We start from the raw sequence: 13712 nt of genomic DNA, 5'->3' as shown, positions 1-13712 counted from the left end.
ACAGAGTCCCAGCTGCAATGTGTGTTCTAACATATCCTACCGCCCCCAAATGTGGTAGTTTTGGGAGATCCTAGTCTATATCATGGTACTGCCTGGTCTGAAGCAGAAGCTCAAGCTGTAGTCTAGCACAGTGGTTTTCGTGGTGTGTTCTTTCATTCTGCAGAGTGATGAAAGCTACTGCTGAGAAGTGACCATGTTGTTAGAAGACGAGAGATCTGCACATGCAGTAGACACCTCTCGGGGTTCCACAGGTTGAAAAAGTTGCAAATCACCTCCAAATCCCTCCTTACGCCTTAATAACTAGTATATTGAATGACCTTGTAGATGCTCTGGATGTTCTTTTTAGTTTCTGAGAGGTTGCGTGCTCATCCCAGTGAGGAATGGCAAGAACTTTGATTCTGCAGAATTTTCACAATGTCTGAGAAACCATTGCCCATCTAACGCTGACTCAGGATGCACAATTACTCTCAGAAAGGTGTTGTGTTATTGCTACAAAGAAAGTCATCATCACCAAATTCTGCTGTTACACAAGTGTAATCCTGTGCACGTTGTGTATAACCACATCTGTTCTGTATTACTCTTGTCAATGAATCAAATGTAAGAACTGCCTAAAGTTGGTACCATTTGTTTGAAATACACCTGAACTTGTTTAATAAATTTATCGTGTCTGCAGAACCTGAAAATAACCCGAAAAAAATGTGAACTTAGGGACTCCTTAAAAGAAGGAAAAGCTGTAGTCACTGGAAAATAAAAGTTTACTTTTTTTCTTTTTAGGTCAGAAGACTTGTCTCCACCTACATGGCATCTTTCCTTACCTCTATGTACCATATGATGGTTTTGGACAGCATCCAGAATACTATCTTCGTCAAGTGGCATTCAGCATTGACAGAGCACTTAATGTGGCGTTAGGCAACCCATCTTCTGCTACTCAGCATGTTTTCAAAGTGTCACTGGTATCTGGAATGTAAGTATGACCTGTTAAGAATTTTGGTTATTGGTTCTGAAATGTTTTTGCAGTTGTACTATACAGAGGCACTTACTGTGGACTTTGGTGACTGTGGTGCTTTTACTTTTTCTGTTGCCCTGTGTGTGTCTTCATACAGGCCTGCACAACTACTAAATACTCTTCTCACTTGCTTTGGCTTTATCATAATGAACAGGTTTTGCCCCAAAAGCTTGACACAACCATTTTTTCCTTAATTTGGATCCTCCTATGTATTATTTTTCCAGATGTGTTCCATTTAGCTTTTTCAGCCCCTGCTATTACAACAGGACTTTCCAGCCAGCATTTTCTACCTGTCTGGGTTCTTCTAGGTTCCCTGTCTCCAGGTGTGTCTTGCAGGAGCCCAAGTCTAAGTTGTCTTTTCTTTGTTCGTCTAAGATGGCTTGTTTAGGAAGCACTTCAGAGAGACTGTCAGGTCATATTTATCCATTTTATTCTCTCAGCAGTCCAGGCCATGAAGTGGACGTTCTTTAACATTAATTATCTGTCAAGCTGACTGTTGTGTTTTGCTTGGTGTAGCTTTCTACTGCTGCTGGAACTATATGATATTATTGAATGTTAACATTTTACATTTTCTCTTAATTTTTGACTTGCATAACAAAGGACTGGAAAATATGTCAAGTCATAGTGGATAATAGAAAGCTGTCCTGGAGGAACACAGTCTACACATGCATTGAATATTTCATCTTCAAAACAATGTAAATGCTAATTTTCACTACTGTGCAGCACTGCCTTTTACTTTTTTGTTTGTTTGTTTTTTCCATGCAGATTTGAAATATGTTCTCTCTGTTAAGTTTAGGAAGATAAACTTGCTGTTCCCAACCAATTTTAGTGATATCTTCTAGATATTGCTAGTAAAGCGGCTGCAAAAAACTTCTTCAGAACATTTTCATGTATTTTTGCAGTCAAGGATGGCAACCCACCAAATTTCTTTTTCTTCTTTTTGTGAAAACTATGAGAATTGTAGCATAGTCATCTCAACAGTGGAAGCTGGTCAGAGTAACCTGCTGGGCACAGTCTTTCCTTAAATCAATGAGAAAACAAAAAACGGAGATTAGCAGAACCTGCCTCTTTTTCACATCTCTTGCCTTAGAGCTTCAAAAGAGTCATTACTGGAAGTCAGTTGCTCATTGCCTCAGAGAAGCATAGCAACAAGTGTTTCACGTATTTTGGTTGCTTGCATAAGAGGTTGATGGGAAGCACCTAACAGAAATTTTAATACATCATCATCTTTATCTGGGTAGATAGACACGCTTATGTAGTCACACAAATCTGTTCATTTTCTTCTGTTCGGACCTGGGTCAGATTCTGCTTATAGGGTCTCTGTGATGAGAAATCCGTGTTTTCTTTAAATCTTGGAGATGATCTTATCTCTTCCCTTCTGCATTAGCAGGAAAATTATGTATTAAAGGCATTTGCTAAACCTTTATAAGTTTAATGTAACATTTCTGTGGCATTTACCTCCAAGTATACTGTAGGTCCAGGAATAAAAAAAGAAGTGAAATATACTGTCATTCTGCATTATGAAATTAAAGTAGATGGTTTCTATCTAACCAAGGAAGTGGTATGGATTTTGCTCTCCATGCTGCCATGTCGGTGTGGGTATGGGTCGCTTGCTGTGCAAGTATTGACTGTGTTAAAGCAGCTTTTAATTTACATGCCTGCAGCATATTGCATTGTTATAAGTCAATGTATATGACCTGTCGTTAGGTGTATACTGTCTCTGTAAGAAGATTGATTCATTATACAAGACCTGATTTCTTCAGTTTAACAGCTATAAGTTTTTTTCAACTTAGCTCAGTTTTAACGTTGTAAACTTTTTTGAAAAAACAGTTTTGTCTAGCTTTTGAAGATAGTAAATATGTGCATTTTAAACCATGCTAAAGCTAACGGTACTAGTGGTGTTAGCTAAAGCTAACTGTACTAGTTGTACAGTTCTGCTGAGTTTGCATTTAGTTTAGGACTAAAACCTCTCTTATTACTGATCTTCATTTTTTTTTGTCTTAGCAGGTAAGCATCCCAGTTGTGTTTTTAAATGTTTCTGATAAAGAGATTGTCTTTTACTTTATAAGGTAGCATTTAAATGTGTGCTTTCCTGGATTTCTGTTGACTTTGCTTGTGATTACTGCAAACTGTAGACTTTATGCATTCACCCAATGCGTTGAATTATGACCTGTTTCCTTAACACGCTGTTTTACAAGCATGTTAGATTAGATTAGAATTCTAGATGCTGAGAAGTCACTAATACAGTCAGGTAATGCCAGAATTAATGCTGCCTGTTCAACCGCAGTTTAGCCTTGACATATTCATTATGTTATATATTCTTTAATTACATTTTCAAATCCTATTTTCTTCAGGATTCGTGCCTCATTTAATGCAGGAGACGATTAGCACTCACTGAAAAGGGGCAGCTATTCACTCTTTTAAGACATTCTCAATGTTTGATTATCTGTATTACATAGCTGGTATTTACTTATTTACACCTGATCTGCAGAATTAATGTCTTGGAGGACTTCTTCCAACATTTATCAGAAAGCAGTCCAGCAGTAATTTTAAGTACTGTTATCATGGTGTGCCATCATTGTGTTTACGTGTGGGGAAAGTGGGGAAACAATGTGAAGCCAGAATTACCTTCTAATTTATTTAATTTTTTTAGATACTTTGACATGCTAGGGTTTATTCTTTTTATTTTTATAAAGTCACGTAGTGCTCCCCTTTGGCCTGACATGTCAGAGTTTTCATTCTCCTGGATATGCAGTTTTTCTTATTGCGCACCCCCCCCGAATTTTAATTCTCTTTACAGTAAAATGCAGTTGAATAAATGCCACAGAATAACTAGTTAGCTTCTTGCTTTTGCTTCTCCCTCTCCAGGCCTTTTTATGGTTACCATGAAAAGGAGAGACAGTTTATGAAGATTTATCTTTATAATCCTGCAATGGTAAAAAGGTAAGGATGTGGTGATAGGAAGTTGTGGCTGGTTTCCTTATATCTTGAATTAAAAAGCCAATTTTGAAGCAAGTTTCACCTACATTTTAACAAAATAAAAGCAACAAAGTTACTGTTGAAATATTAGAAAACACATAACAAAATTGCTGATTTTAAGCACACCAATAATCTTTTCAAAGCAGTCGCATATCAGAAGAGTAAGACCAAAATATACCTGCTTTTAGTTGTCTTGTAGTAACTGTAAATCTTGAACACATTTACATCAGATTACTTTTCCTTTTGCTCTTAAGGAAAACAGTGTGGTACTCTTTCATGTATTATGAAGTAGATTATGGAAGTTTTGAAATTTCTAAATTCCAGCACTCGTTATTCAATCTAAAATATACTTGGAAAACAGTATAGTTTTAGTTATGAGACAGTTTCTGTATTTCTCAATAGACTAATGTTCTGTTAAATGAAAGCACAGTTGATCTCAATTTTACTGTCACAGTAGTTGCAGCAAATTCAGGAATGAATAAGGAGGAATTATTTCTTAAGCATAAACTGAAATCCCTTGAGTGTGTATTATTACCTAACGGTTTCTTTTAAAAGATCTAATACATGATTATAAGATAGGATTGTCTGTTTTTTTGTTCTAGACCAGAAAATTTTTGCATGATTTTAAAGTTCTGTCTTTATGTAATCTATATACATATATGATGTGACAATTGTTTTGAACTTCAGAGCTTCCAGTGTCTTAAATGTTTAAAAGAGCAGAGTTGTCATACTTCTAGGAAGCTGCTAAAATAATGCTTCTGTGTATACAGTATGAACTTTAAAACCATGTAGGACACCTATATATGTTGAGAACTAAAGTTTTTCAATGTTATTACTAATATATAGACCTACAGATGCCACAGTTATTCTGTAGAAAGATTTTCGTGGACTGTAGTGACTTTGGATCAATTGCAGGAATAGTACATGGTATGATGCTTTTTCAGAGATTTATTTTTTTAACTGGAGGATTCACAGCTCCTTTGTAATTAAACGCCCAAATACTGCATCATTATTAGCAGAGATCATTTTTGTGTGTCTATGTGAAAACAAAATTCTTAATTTAAAAAGACAACTAAGGCAAAGTTTAAGTATTTTATATTTCCATAAATTCAAGTATCAATACTGTTGCATTGGAATAATGTTTATGTCCTAATTTGTCTTTAATTTTAGAGTATGTGAGCTTCTGCAAGGTGGAGCCATAATGAACAAATCTTACCAGCCTCACGAAGCCCATATTCCCTACCTCCTTCAACTCTTTATAGACTACAACTTATATGGAATGAATTTAATAAACCTGGCTGCTGTCAAATTCAGAAAGGCAAGGAGAAAAAGTAAGGTGTTTATTTCTTAAGACCAAATAATTGTTTTGAAGGCAGAAAAACTACCATTTTGAGCAAAATGTCAGACTTCTGATGTAGTTTGTGGCTGAATGGGTATCGTGTGTTGTTTCCTTACAGTTTTCTTTCTGCGTTGAAACAAAGTCCATGTGTATGTTTCTCTCCTTTTTCCTTTTTGTGCCTGTGTATCATTGAGGATGAGTCTGCTTCCTGAAATGCAATGCTGAAGAATTTACATGGAAGATAACATACTAGCACAGTTGCTTTAACTCTTTCATGTTTGGTTTTGATCCCTATATCAATTGTAATTCATTGTTTTTTGCTGCAGTATTGTCATTATGGCTCATCATTGTGCTCTGCTGACAAATAATGTTTTGAATTAAAATGCTTGTATTTGTACTAAGGTCATTTGCTCTAAGGTGAAATTTGAAATATAAATGTCTGAGCAAAGGAGATTTTTTATATTTTCATTTAAAAAAAAATATTTTGGCATTTTGAATGTACACAGTTACAGAAAAATGAAGTTGGGCAAGAACATCCATAATGCTATTTAAATGCTTCAGTATAAAGGGGAGATAACAGTAGGAAAAACGTGATACTTTGTTACTTGACATTTAGAAAAATAAGTATTGTTTACTTAAATCATAATTGTTCCTACGGCTAAAGCAAGAATGAATAGTGGAGTATCTTTTTGTAAAACCAGCAAGTAAGAATCATGCTGACTTTAATTCTCTTGCATTATTTTTATGCAAGTATATTTAGAGAGCAATAGCTTAGAACTGAGTCTCATCTAAAGAAAAATACTCGTTTCATACTCAACAATAGGCCACAGTTTTTGCTGGTGTCAAAACAGTAGGAAGACAAAATCTTAGCCAAGGACAGAACATCTCCAGGATCGTCAGTCCCGAGGAAGCGTAGTCAGGTACCTTTTAGTATTCAAAATGTCCAAAATGGCCTTATGGAGACATGCAATGTGGTTGTATCGAATAGTTGCTCCCATTCTTTTTCCATAGCTCTTTCCCCTCTCTCTTTCGGATGACAGGTGAAAGACATAAGCTTTTTATATTCACCTTCATAATTTGTTTAAGGATGAGAGACCTAGCTCTTAAATGAGAAAAGAGGGAGAAAAAGCAACATGGACCAGTGGACTTTAACTGTGCTGGTAGGGGACAGGCCAGTAGGAGAAAAGCAAGAAAATGAGAGAGTGCCTTGTCCTGGCTTGAGCAGATAATGGCAGCAGTGCTCCTAGCAGGATTCACACCACTTTGCATGGCTCCACATCACAGATATCTAAGTAGCCTCCCTCAGTCTGTTGCAGTCCTCAGGCACAGGATTGCTCCTAGCACAGCAGCTGAGTGACAAATGGTTTGTCCCTGGTACAGCCAGGACGATGCTGTGTCAGGAGGCCAGTCCTCAACAGGCAGCCCTCAGAAGCTCCAACTTTTCTAAGTTCAGGACTGTTGGAGTGTGGTAGACGGCACAGCCTCTGCTCACACCTGAGTGCAGTAAGGTTGGTCTGGAAAGTAATTAAGCTTGCTGCATTTCAGTGACTTGTATTTGCAGCTTCTAAGGTGCTTTTGGCATGTTTTTTTTCCCCGTTTGCTTCTGTAGTCACTGTGTTATTCAGGACTTTTTGCCACATGAGATATCTCTGTCTCTCCTATTCCAAGTAGTGGAATTCACGTTGGAAAGACTATTAGGAAATTTATTTTAAAATTATAGAATAAAAGAATTTATTGAAGGCCTCTAGTAATTGAATTGTTCAATTAGTCTATATTTAATAGAAGCAAAAGTGTTTGCTGTTGCTGACAGGTAAATTTAATACAAAAAACCTGCTAGTGTGTGATTCCAATGTAACAGAGAAAATTCAAGGTTCAAGCTGGTACTTCTTACAGAAGTGGGACTGAGTGATTTTCAAGGTCTTCTCGTATTTTGCTTTGCCCCAACTCCATTCCTGGGCCTTTTTGTTTCTTGTGCTACATCCTGTGTATATTGTCTTTCCTTCCTCTGAAGAGAGTGAAGGTTCAGGAGGAGACCACAGGGGAGGCAATAAATCTTCAGAGACTTCTCCAGCGTGACTTTGGAGCACCCTTCCACACACCAAGACCTCCGAGCAAACTTGTACGGTGTTTTCTTTATTTGTAGGTCAGACAACATCTGCCTTCGTTGCAGGTTTCCACTTACTGCTGCAGCCACTGCATCTGGAATAAATTGTGTATTCTCTTTCAGCTCACGGATAAGAAAGAGGAGAAGTGCAAAGTAGAATTTACTGTTTTCCTTGGCTTCTAATTTCCCTTGGGATATGACCTGAGGACCCAGACGTTTGAGAATTCTGACAGTTACATCAGACTCTACATGAGTTACTTTGAAACTCATGCAAATAGGAAAAGATTGAATTTAGATTAAGATATGACTAGAACACAGCAACATACCTGCATGTTAGAAAGAATCATTTAAATGATAGCAGTTACTTTTTGAAGATGTTGTCATAAGGCACTATTGATTCTTCAGGAGCATTTTGACTGGTAGTATTAAATAATAAATGCAATTATATGATGATATATGTAAAAAATATTGCTGCATAAATTAATTCTCACTCTATTTTTCTTTCTAGGTGATACATCAGGCGAAAGTAAACGTCCTAGAATTCATTTGCCAGAAAATTCAAACAGTGCATCTTTTATTGAATGGGAAGAAGATGAAATACCAAGGTAAGCGTGCCAAATTTTTTTATGTATGCTGTATTTTCTTATATTCATTTACTTATATATATGACAGGGTTCCAGTCTCATTTAAAGGATCCTTATAAGTTTTATATGTTCAAAAAAAAACCCAAAAATCCAATTAATGTGACACAGCCAGTCATCATGTAGTTTCTTTATACACTTTTGGTCAACTGTCGCTCTCTGGATATGCTGAACAGTGTTCATTATGAATTTTATACACTGATATATAGTTGCAAAAATCTAACTTGGAGATAATAATAGGAATGTATATGGCAAATTAAACTTTCTGGTTTTTTGAAGATATCTTTCTAGCTAATGACTTCTGATGAAGAGCTTAAGCAAGCTCAGTAGTTACAGAGAACACTTATGTATCAGTTCACAGTCTGGTTTTGTAATCACCCGTAACTAACATGAATAGTGTGCTGTCAGAGTATTTCAATTTGTCCTCAAATAGTAGCTATGTAAGAATCTCAGCTGAGAATTTTTCATGTAGGTCTGTAGGTTCAGATTTTTTCCATACTGTTTTTATTGCGGTCTACAGCACTACTTAGTACCTGTAAAAGCTACCCTTCTTCCATTAGTTCTGTCTTTCCTTAACAAAGCATGTTCTCTATTCCAAACACTTGGGTTTTATGTATAGCTCTATCAACAGCTTTATTGATTTTTAGCTTCACATGCAATACTAGCAGCCCCCTTACTTAATTATCCATTCTTCCAGAGTTCAAGTTGAGATGTTTCACCATTTGACTACTGTTGTTATTTGCTCTTTCAAGAAAAAGCAAAAGGGGGAAATACAGTCAAATGTTCTTTGAGAAGGAAAAATTTCTAGGGCTGCCTTGTATTCTTAGCAGTTGGGATGTCTGTTTAGACTCATTATCCTTGGTTTTGTGTACATCAACAATAAATTTTAGAGATGGTCTAACATATCTGCCAAGTCTTTGCTGCAAACAGCAGTTGACAAGTTCTCTGGTTTAACCAAGCCGTGCCAGTGATTTGGCATTTCCTGACTTTGGAGTACTGTATAGCAAGTGGCTGAAATCCAGTGCAGGATACCTGGTAGGTAATATGCAAAATATTATTCAAAAGTTATGTGTGTAACACTAGCAGCATTTTGCATGAGTAAACACCAGTTGGAGTTCCTTATTTCAAAAAACATTTAAGAACTATGCCAGAGTTCCTTGGTGACTGAACTCACTCTTCAGTGCTAGATCACACCTTGCTACTTTGCCAGTTCTCCAGAACAGTATTTCACCCAGCCATGTTCTGTCTTGCCCCTGGCAAATCTCTGAATTACTAACCAGCTGCTGTAATTAGCGTACTGTATTAAGTCAGGGACAGGTCTCCTAATCTAATTCTGGAGTAATTCTGTTACAAAGTAGACAAATGTACAAAGCCACTAGTGCCCAGAAATCCTTGATGTTGTAAGGCTTTTAGGTATGATACTTGCCAGTGTTATATCTGACTGAAAGCTACAAAGCTACCTTAAAGTAGGCCATAGTCACCTCTGAGCCTGGCAGTGCAGTTGGCAACACTGGCAACAACAGCAACTGGCAACAGTTTTGAGTTGTTCTTCACATGGGACACAATTAAGTGTTTCTGGTAAACATCAGGCTTGGGGTGGTCTGCCAGTAGAGTCTGTCATTTGGACATGATGTGTAGAAAGCAGAATGACTGGTAGAACACTTGAGAGACGCTTAATTTTTTAAATTCTAGGTTTGCTGTTGAACACTAGTCTATGTGGAAATGGAGAGATCTGACACATAGTATTGCACAGTCTAGCAGTTATGTAATGTTACAGAATTTTACTAGGTTTGTGGCTCTAATAATGGTTTTCTTCACTTATCAGGGTGTACGTGTTTTTATGTAGCCATTTAATTCTTAATAAAATGTGCTCGTTATTTAAGTCATTGGAACATTCTGCCAACAAAGACAGTTTTGTTCCATGAACAGAATGTGGAAAACTATTACACTGAAGTTTAGAGTCCTTATCAGTGTAGTTGAGTGACACCTTTCAGGTTCTATGTGGTATTATAAATACCTGCGGTGTGGTCATCATAGAACTTGTTTTTGAGGCTGCCTTTATTCACATTGGTGAATTAGGTGAATTAGGTGAATTGACCTTGATGTCAATTCTTAAAGGGGTTTGAGGGCTTTGATCTTGCTAACTATGTAGTGGGCACTTTTTTTATTGTATCAGTATCTACTGTTGCTTTAATTCATTGCCTCAGCATCTGAGGAACCAAACCTTAGTACTTTACTTGAGCACAATTTTCATCCTTTATTCTTCTTATTATTTCTTCTGCCAGTGGATAGTGCTAACAAACTTCTGCTTTCTTAAAAAATAAGGATTACTCTCTCTCAAAGACAAAGATATTTTGTCTGTTCTCAAAATGAATTATTTGGAGCTTTTCCTACAAAGGATTTGTATTGCAGTTTTTCAGCACAGTGTGTGGGTATAGAAGGTAATTTTAAATTAATTGCTTTGAGTATCTCAAGTAGCCTAGCCATGGCAGCTAAGTGTTGTGCAGCCCTCATTTATCTTGCTTCATAGGAGAGTAAACTTTTGTTCTCTTGCAGCTGGGTTGTTTCCATTCTTAAGCCACCTCACTTAACCTTGTCTTTTATATATATGTATTACAAGTTGTCCCTTGTGAACAATTCTTTCTACATCCTCTTTTACAAAATGAAACCTAGATACCATGAAAAGCTTTCACTGGGACTTGCTAAGCCATGTTTTCTAGCCTTGTTCCAGTACAGATATACTCAAATCATTGTTTTGACTTCACATACAACTCTTTCTTTGCAAAACCGATGCATGTGATGCAAGGCAGGTAGGAAGTCCATTGCACAGACGTGTGTTAAACACTCAGAACAGACTTCTGAGTACCTTCCAAGGCGTCGCAACTGCTCATGACTTGAAGTAGTCTGCATTTTCAAAGAACTACAGCTAGGAGACTGGACATGTTCCGACTTCTTCATGCTGTTTTCTCACATCCTAATTGCAGCACTGTAGCTGCTCAGGAAATGTGGCTTGGTGTGGGAGAGTGGGAGATATGGTTGCTTCATAAATCTTCCTGATGTCTTGTGCCTGTTTGTTTTAGGTGAGTAAAACCAGCAAGCCTAACAGCTGGCCAAGCCATTGATGGTACTCAGATGAAATAGTTCTCAGAGAAGCACATAATCATGTTATATAGCTGTACTTCAAGACAGTCTGTTCTCCTCCCGCTCCCCCTGACATTTCTGTTTTCATCAGAGCAAATTAAAATCTTGGAAGGGACAGTTAAAGCTGCTATGCTTTCATAAGCCCTTTGAGATTTTTCCTAAAGTGTCAGAAAATGGCCTCTTAGCCTTTCTGGCTTACCTGGATATTGCAGAAGCTTGTAGTGTTACTGCCCTGACTTCTGCTAGTGCAAGTGTCTAGTGACTCACCTTAACAAGGAAGATGTTAAATGCCAAAATAATGGCCCAGTTGTATTGGGAAGACATTTTTGAAGTTTTATGAAAATCTTACTGTATGTATCAGTTGTCTTTGTTAGCCTCCATGTCAGTCTTTAGACCATGTAATTTTGACTGCTAGCCCTGCCTTAACCTTGAAAACGTTAATGATAATTATAAATACTAAATTTGTTTCAGAAAAGGGCTCTTGTTAGCTTAGTGGTTTTAATGCAAAAAATATGCCTTTTTAATTGGAATACCAAAAACTTGGTGGTTTTGGACAGAAAGAATGCTTATATCTGCTTGATTTAGAGCTTGGGCAAAATGAGCTTTTCTGATTCTAATCACCCAAATCGTTTGAATCTTGGTGAGCTGCAGACAAAGAACATGCTTCAAATTAATATTTTTATGGAAAAAAAAACTTAACATTGCAGTGACAACTACCAGCGTGTTTTGAATTCATTGATTTTTAATCTAGTGTTATTTTTATATGATAAATCCATATTAGAATCTGATTATTTGAAAAGCTCTTGGCCAGTTCTGTCTGTGGTATTGATCAGTCCTACAGACAAATCACCGACCACACTCTTGATGGGGATGTGGATAACCAAGATGGTTTTTTTTGACAAAAAGTCCAAACTAGGTAAAGGGAGAAGAATAGAAAGCTGTCTCTTTGTCAGAGGAAAGGCAAATGTTTCGATTAATGGTTTTAGTCATCAAAGAAACTCATGAGGAATAGGTCACTGACACAAAAATTTGTTCTTAAACTTTTTTTTTTTTAACTGGATTCTTTTTGAAGAGGAAATCAGTGAAAGTACAAAGCCCAGAGCTTTGCTGTTATATCTCCCAAACAAATCAAAGACAGATCTTGAGCAGATTTCAGGTCATTTACGTGTGTCAGTTAGCAAAGGAAAGTATTAAAATCAGAAACTCTTCTGATACCAATGACCATTGTGTACTGTGGTCCCTTTTCACTTGTTCCCAGAAATGCTTTGATTTCATGAAGGGAGCAGACAAAATGTTTGCAGCCTCCTCCTTCATTCTCGCTTCCCAGTGATCTTGCAGTTCTTTCTTATTATGTGATCAAAATGCAAGTTCCAGCTCGCCTGCAGTTCCTGTCACCCGTGTGTAGGCAGGCTCTCTGAGTGCTTTGATGAATATGAGCACCCAAATGACATGAAAAGTATGCCTTTTGATCATACTGTGGACGGGTTTCCCAGCTGATGGTGTGACTGAGAAGTTCTAGGATCTGCTCTCTTAATTCTTCCCCGTAACTCCGAAACAGTACTGCTGACCAGAGGTGTCAGTAATCATATATTAATGCATCGTACCTTACAGTCATGAATGAATATTATGTAATAAATGCTTTACAACTCCTGCCAGACTACTTTTGGAAGTTCAGTATAAAGAAATATCCTGCTCTGCCTGCCTTTGCTGTGAATGATTGAAACATGTTTATATACAGAGTGAAAAATGTATTTACTGATTTAATGCAGCCAAAAAATGTGATATCACAAATTTTAAAAGTATGGCTGCCAAAAAAATATTCTGGAAACTTTGTTTTCTCTGTTTTTAAACTATATGCTTTCAAAATGTGAAGTATCAGGCAATTTTGAAAATTGGCTTTCAGGATCCCTGACTTTTTTTTTTTTTTTTTTCCCCCTTATCCCTACATTAAAAATTCAATTGCTGAGATTTCTGTTTTTTTTTTTTTTTTCTCAGTTTTGTATTATGTATAACACAAGATTTTAAGTCCCAATAAAAATACCACTATTATGGTGTGATACAGGAGGAGACCAAAGATAATTCTTGAAAGCTGAGTCTGCTGTAGAGAGGTTGAGCTTATCTCAGTAAGTGTTTACACAGGGGAATATTTCTTTCTTACCCTAGAAGTCAAGTTATGTGTCAGCTGAGCAATTGAACTAGTAACACAAATTGAACCTTTTATTTCTGTGATGTATTGAAAGAGTCAGTGGCTGGATAACTAGATCTCCTTTCAGTCCTCTCTGTCTTTTCTCTTGTACGTGCCAGTAAATAGACATTCTAGTACTGGTTTAACTTCTGCTTACGCTTCTAACACTATTTCTATCTTCTCCAGTTCTTTGCCTAAACAGTTAAACTAACAAGCTGTAAGTTTACTGGTTTTTTTTAATCTCCACTGCATTTGTTTTTTTTAAAGGTGGACTTTTTCAGAACTTCTCTCTTATATGGTTAAAAACAATTATCTAA

The 13712-nt window shown here is 36.8% G+C and overlaps 1 protein-coding gene across 1 annotated transcript in view; it reads left to right on the top strand.

Annotated features, from left to right (window-relative positions):
• Positions 1–774: 774 nt before the first annotated feature.
• The window catches only part of REV3L (REV3-like, polymerase (DNA directed), zeta, catalytic subunit), a gene marked incomplete at both ends in the record, with an annotated part of 40823 nt that continues 27885 nt past the window's right edge, over positions 775–13712 (top strand). The window contains 4 exons of the mRNA XM_008946453.1: positions 775–964; positions 3875–3949; positions 5156–5316; positions 7937–8033. Of these exons, the coding sequence (XP_008944701.1) occupies positions 775–964; positions 3875–3949; positions 5156–5316; positions 7937–8033 (523 nt within the window). The remainder of the gene's footprint in view (positions 965–3874; positions 3950–5155; positions 5317–7936; positions 8034–13712) is intronic.

Source organism: Merops nubicus, unplaced genomic scaffold (genome assembly GCF_000691845.1).
Source record: "Merops nubicus isolate BGI_N331 unplaced genomic scaffold, ASM69184v1 scaffold10918, whole genome shotgun sequence".
NCBI classification, from domain to species: Eukaryota; Metazoa; Chordata; class Aves; order Coraciiformes; family Meropidae; genus Merops; species Merops nubicus.
The sequence above is the reverse complement of the archived record's forward strand: the minus strand, read 5'-3'. Positions and strand labels throughout refer to the sequence as shown.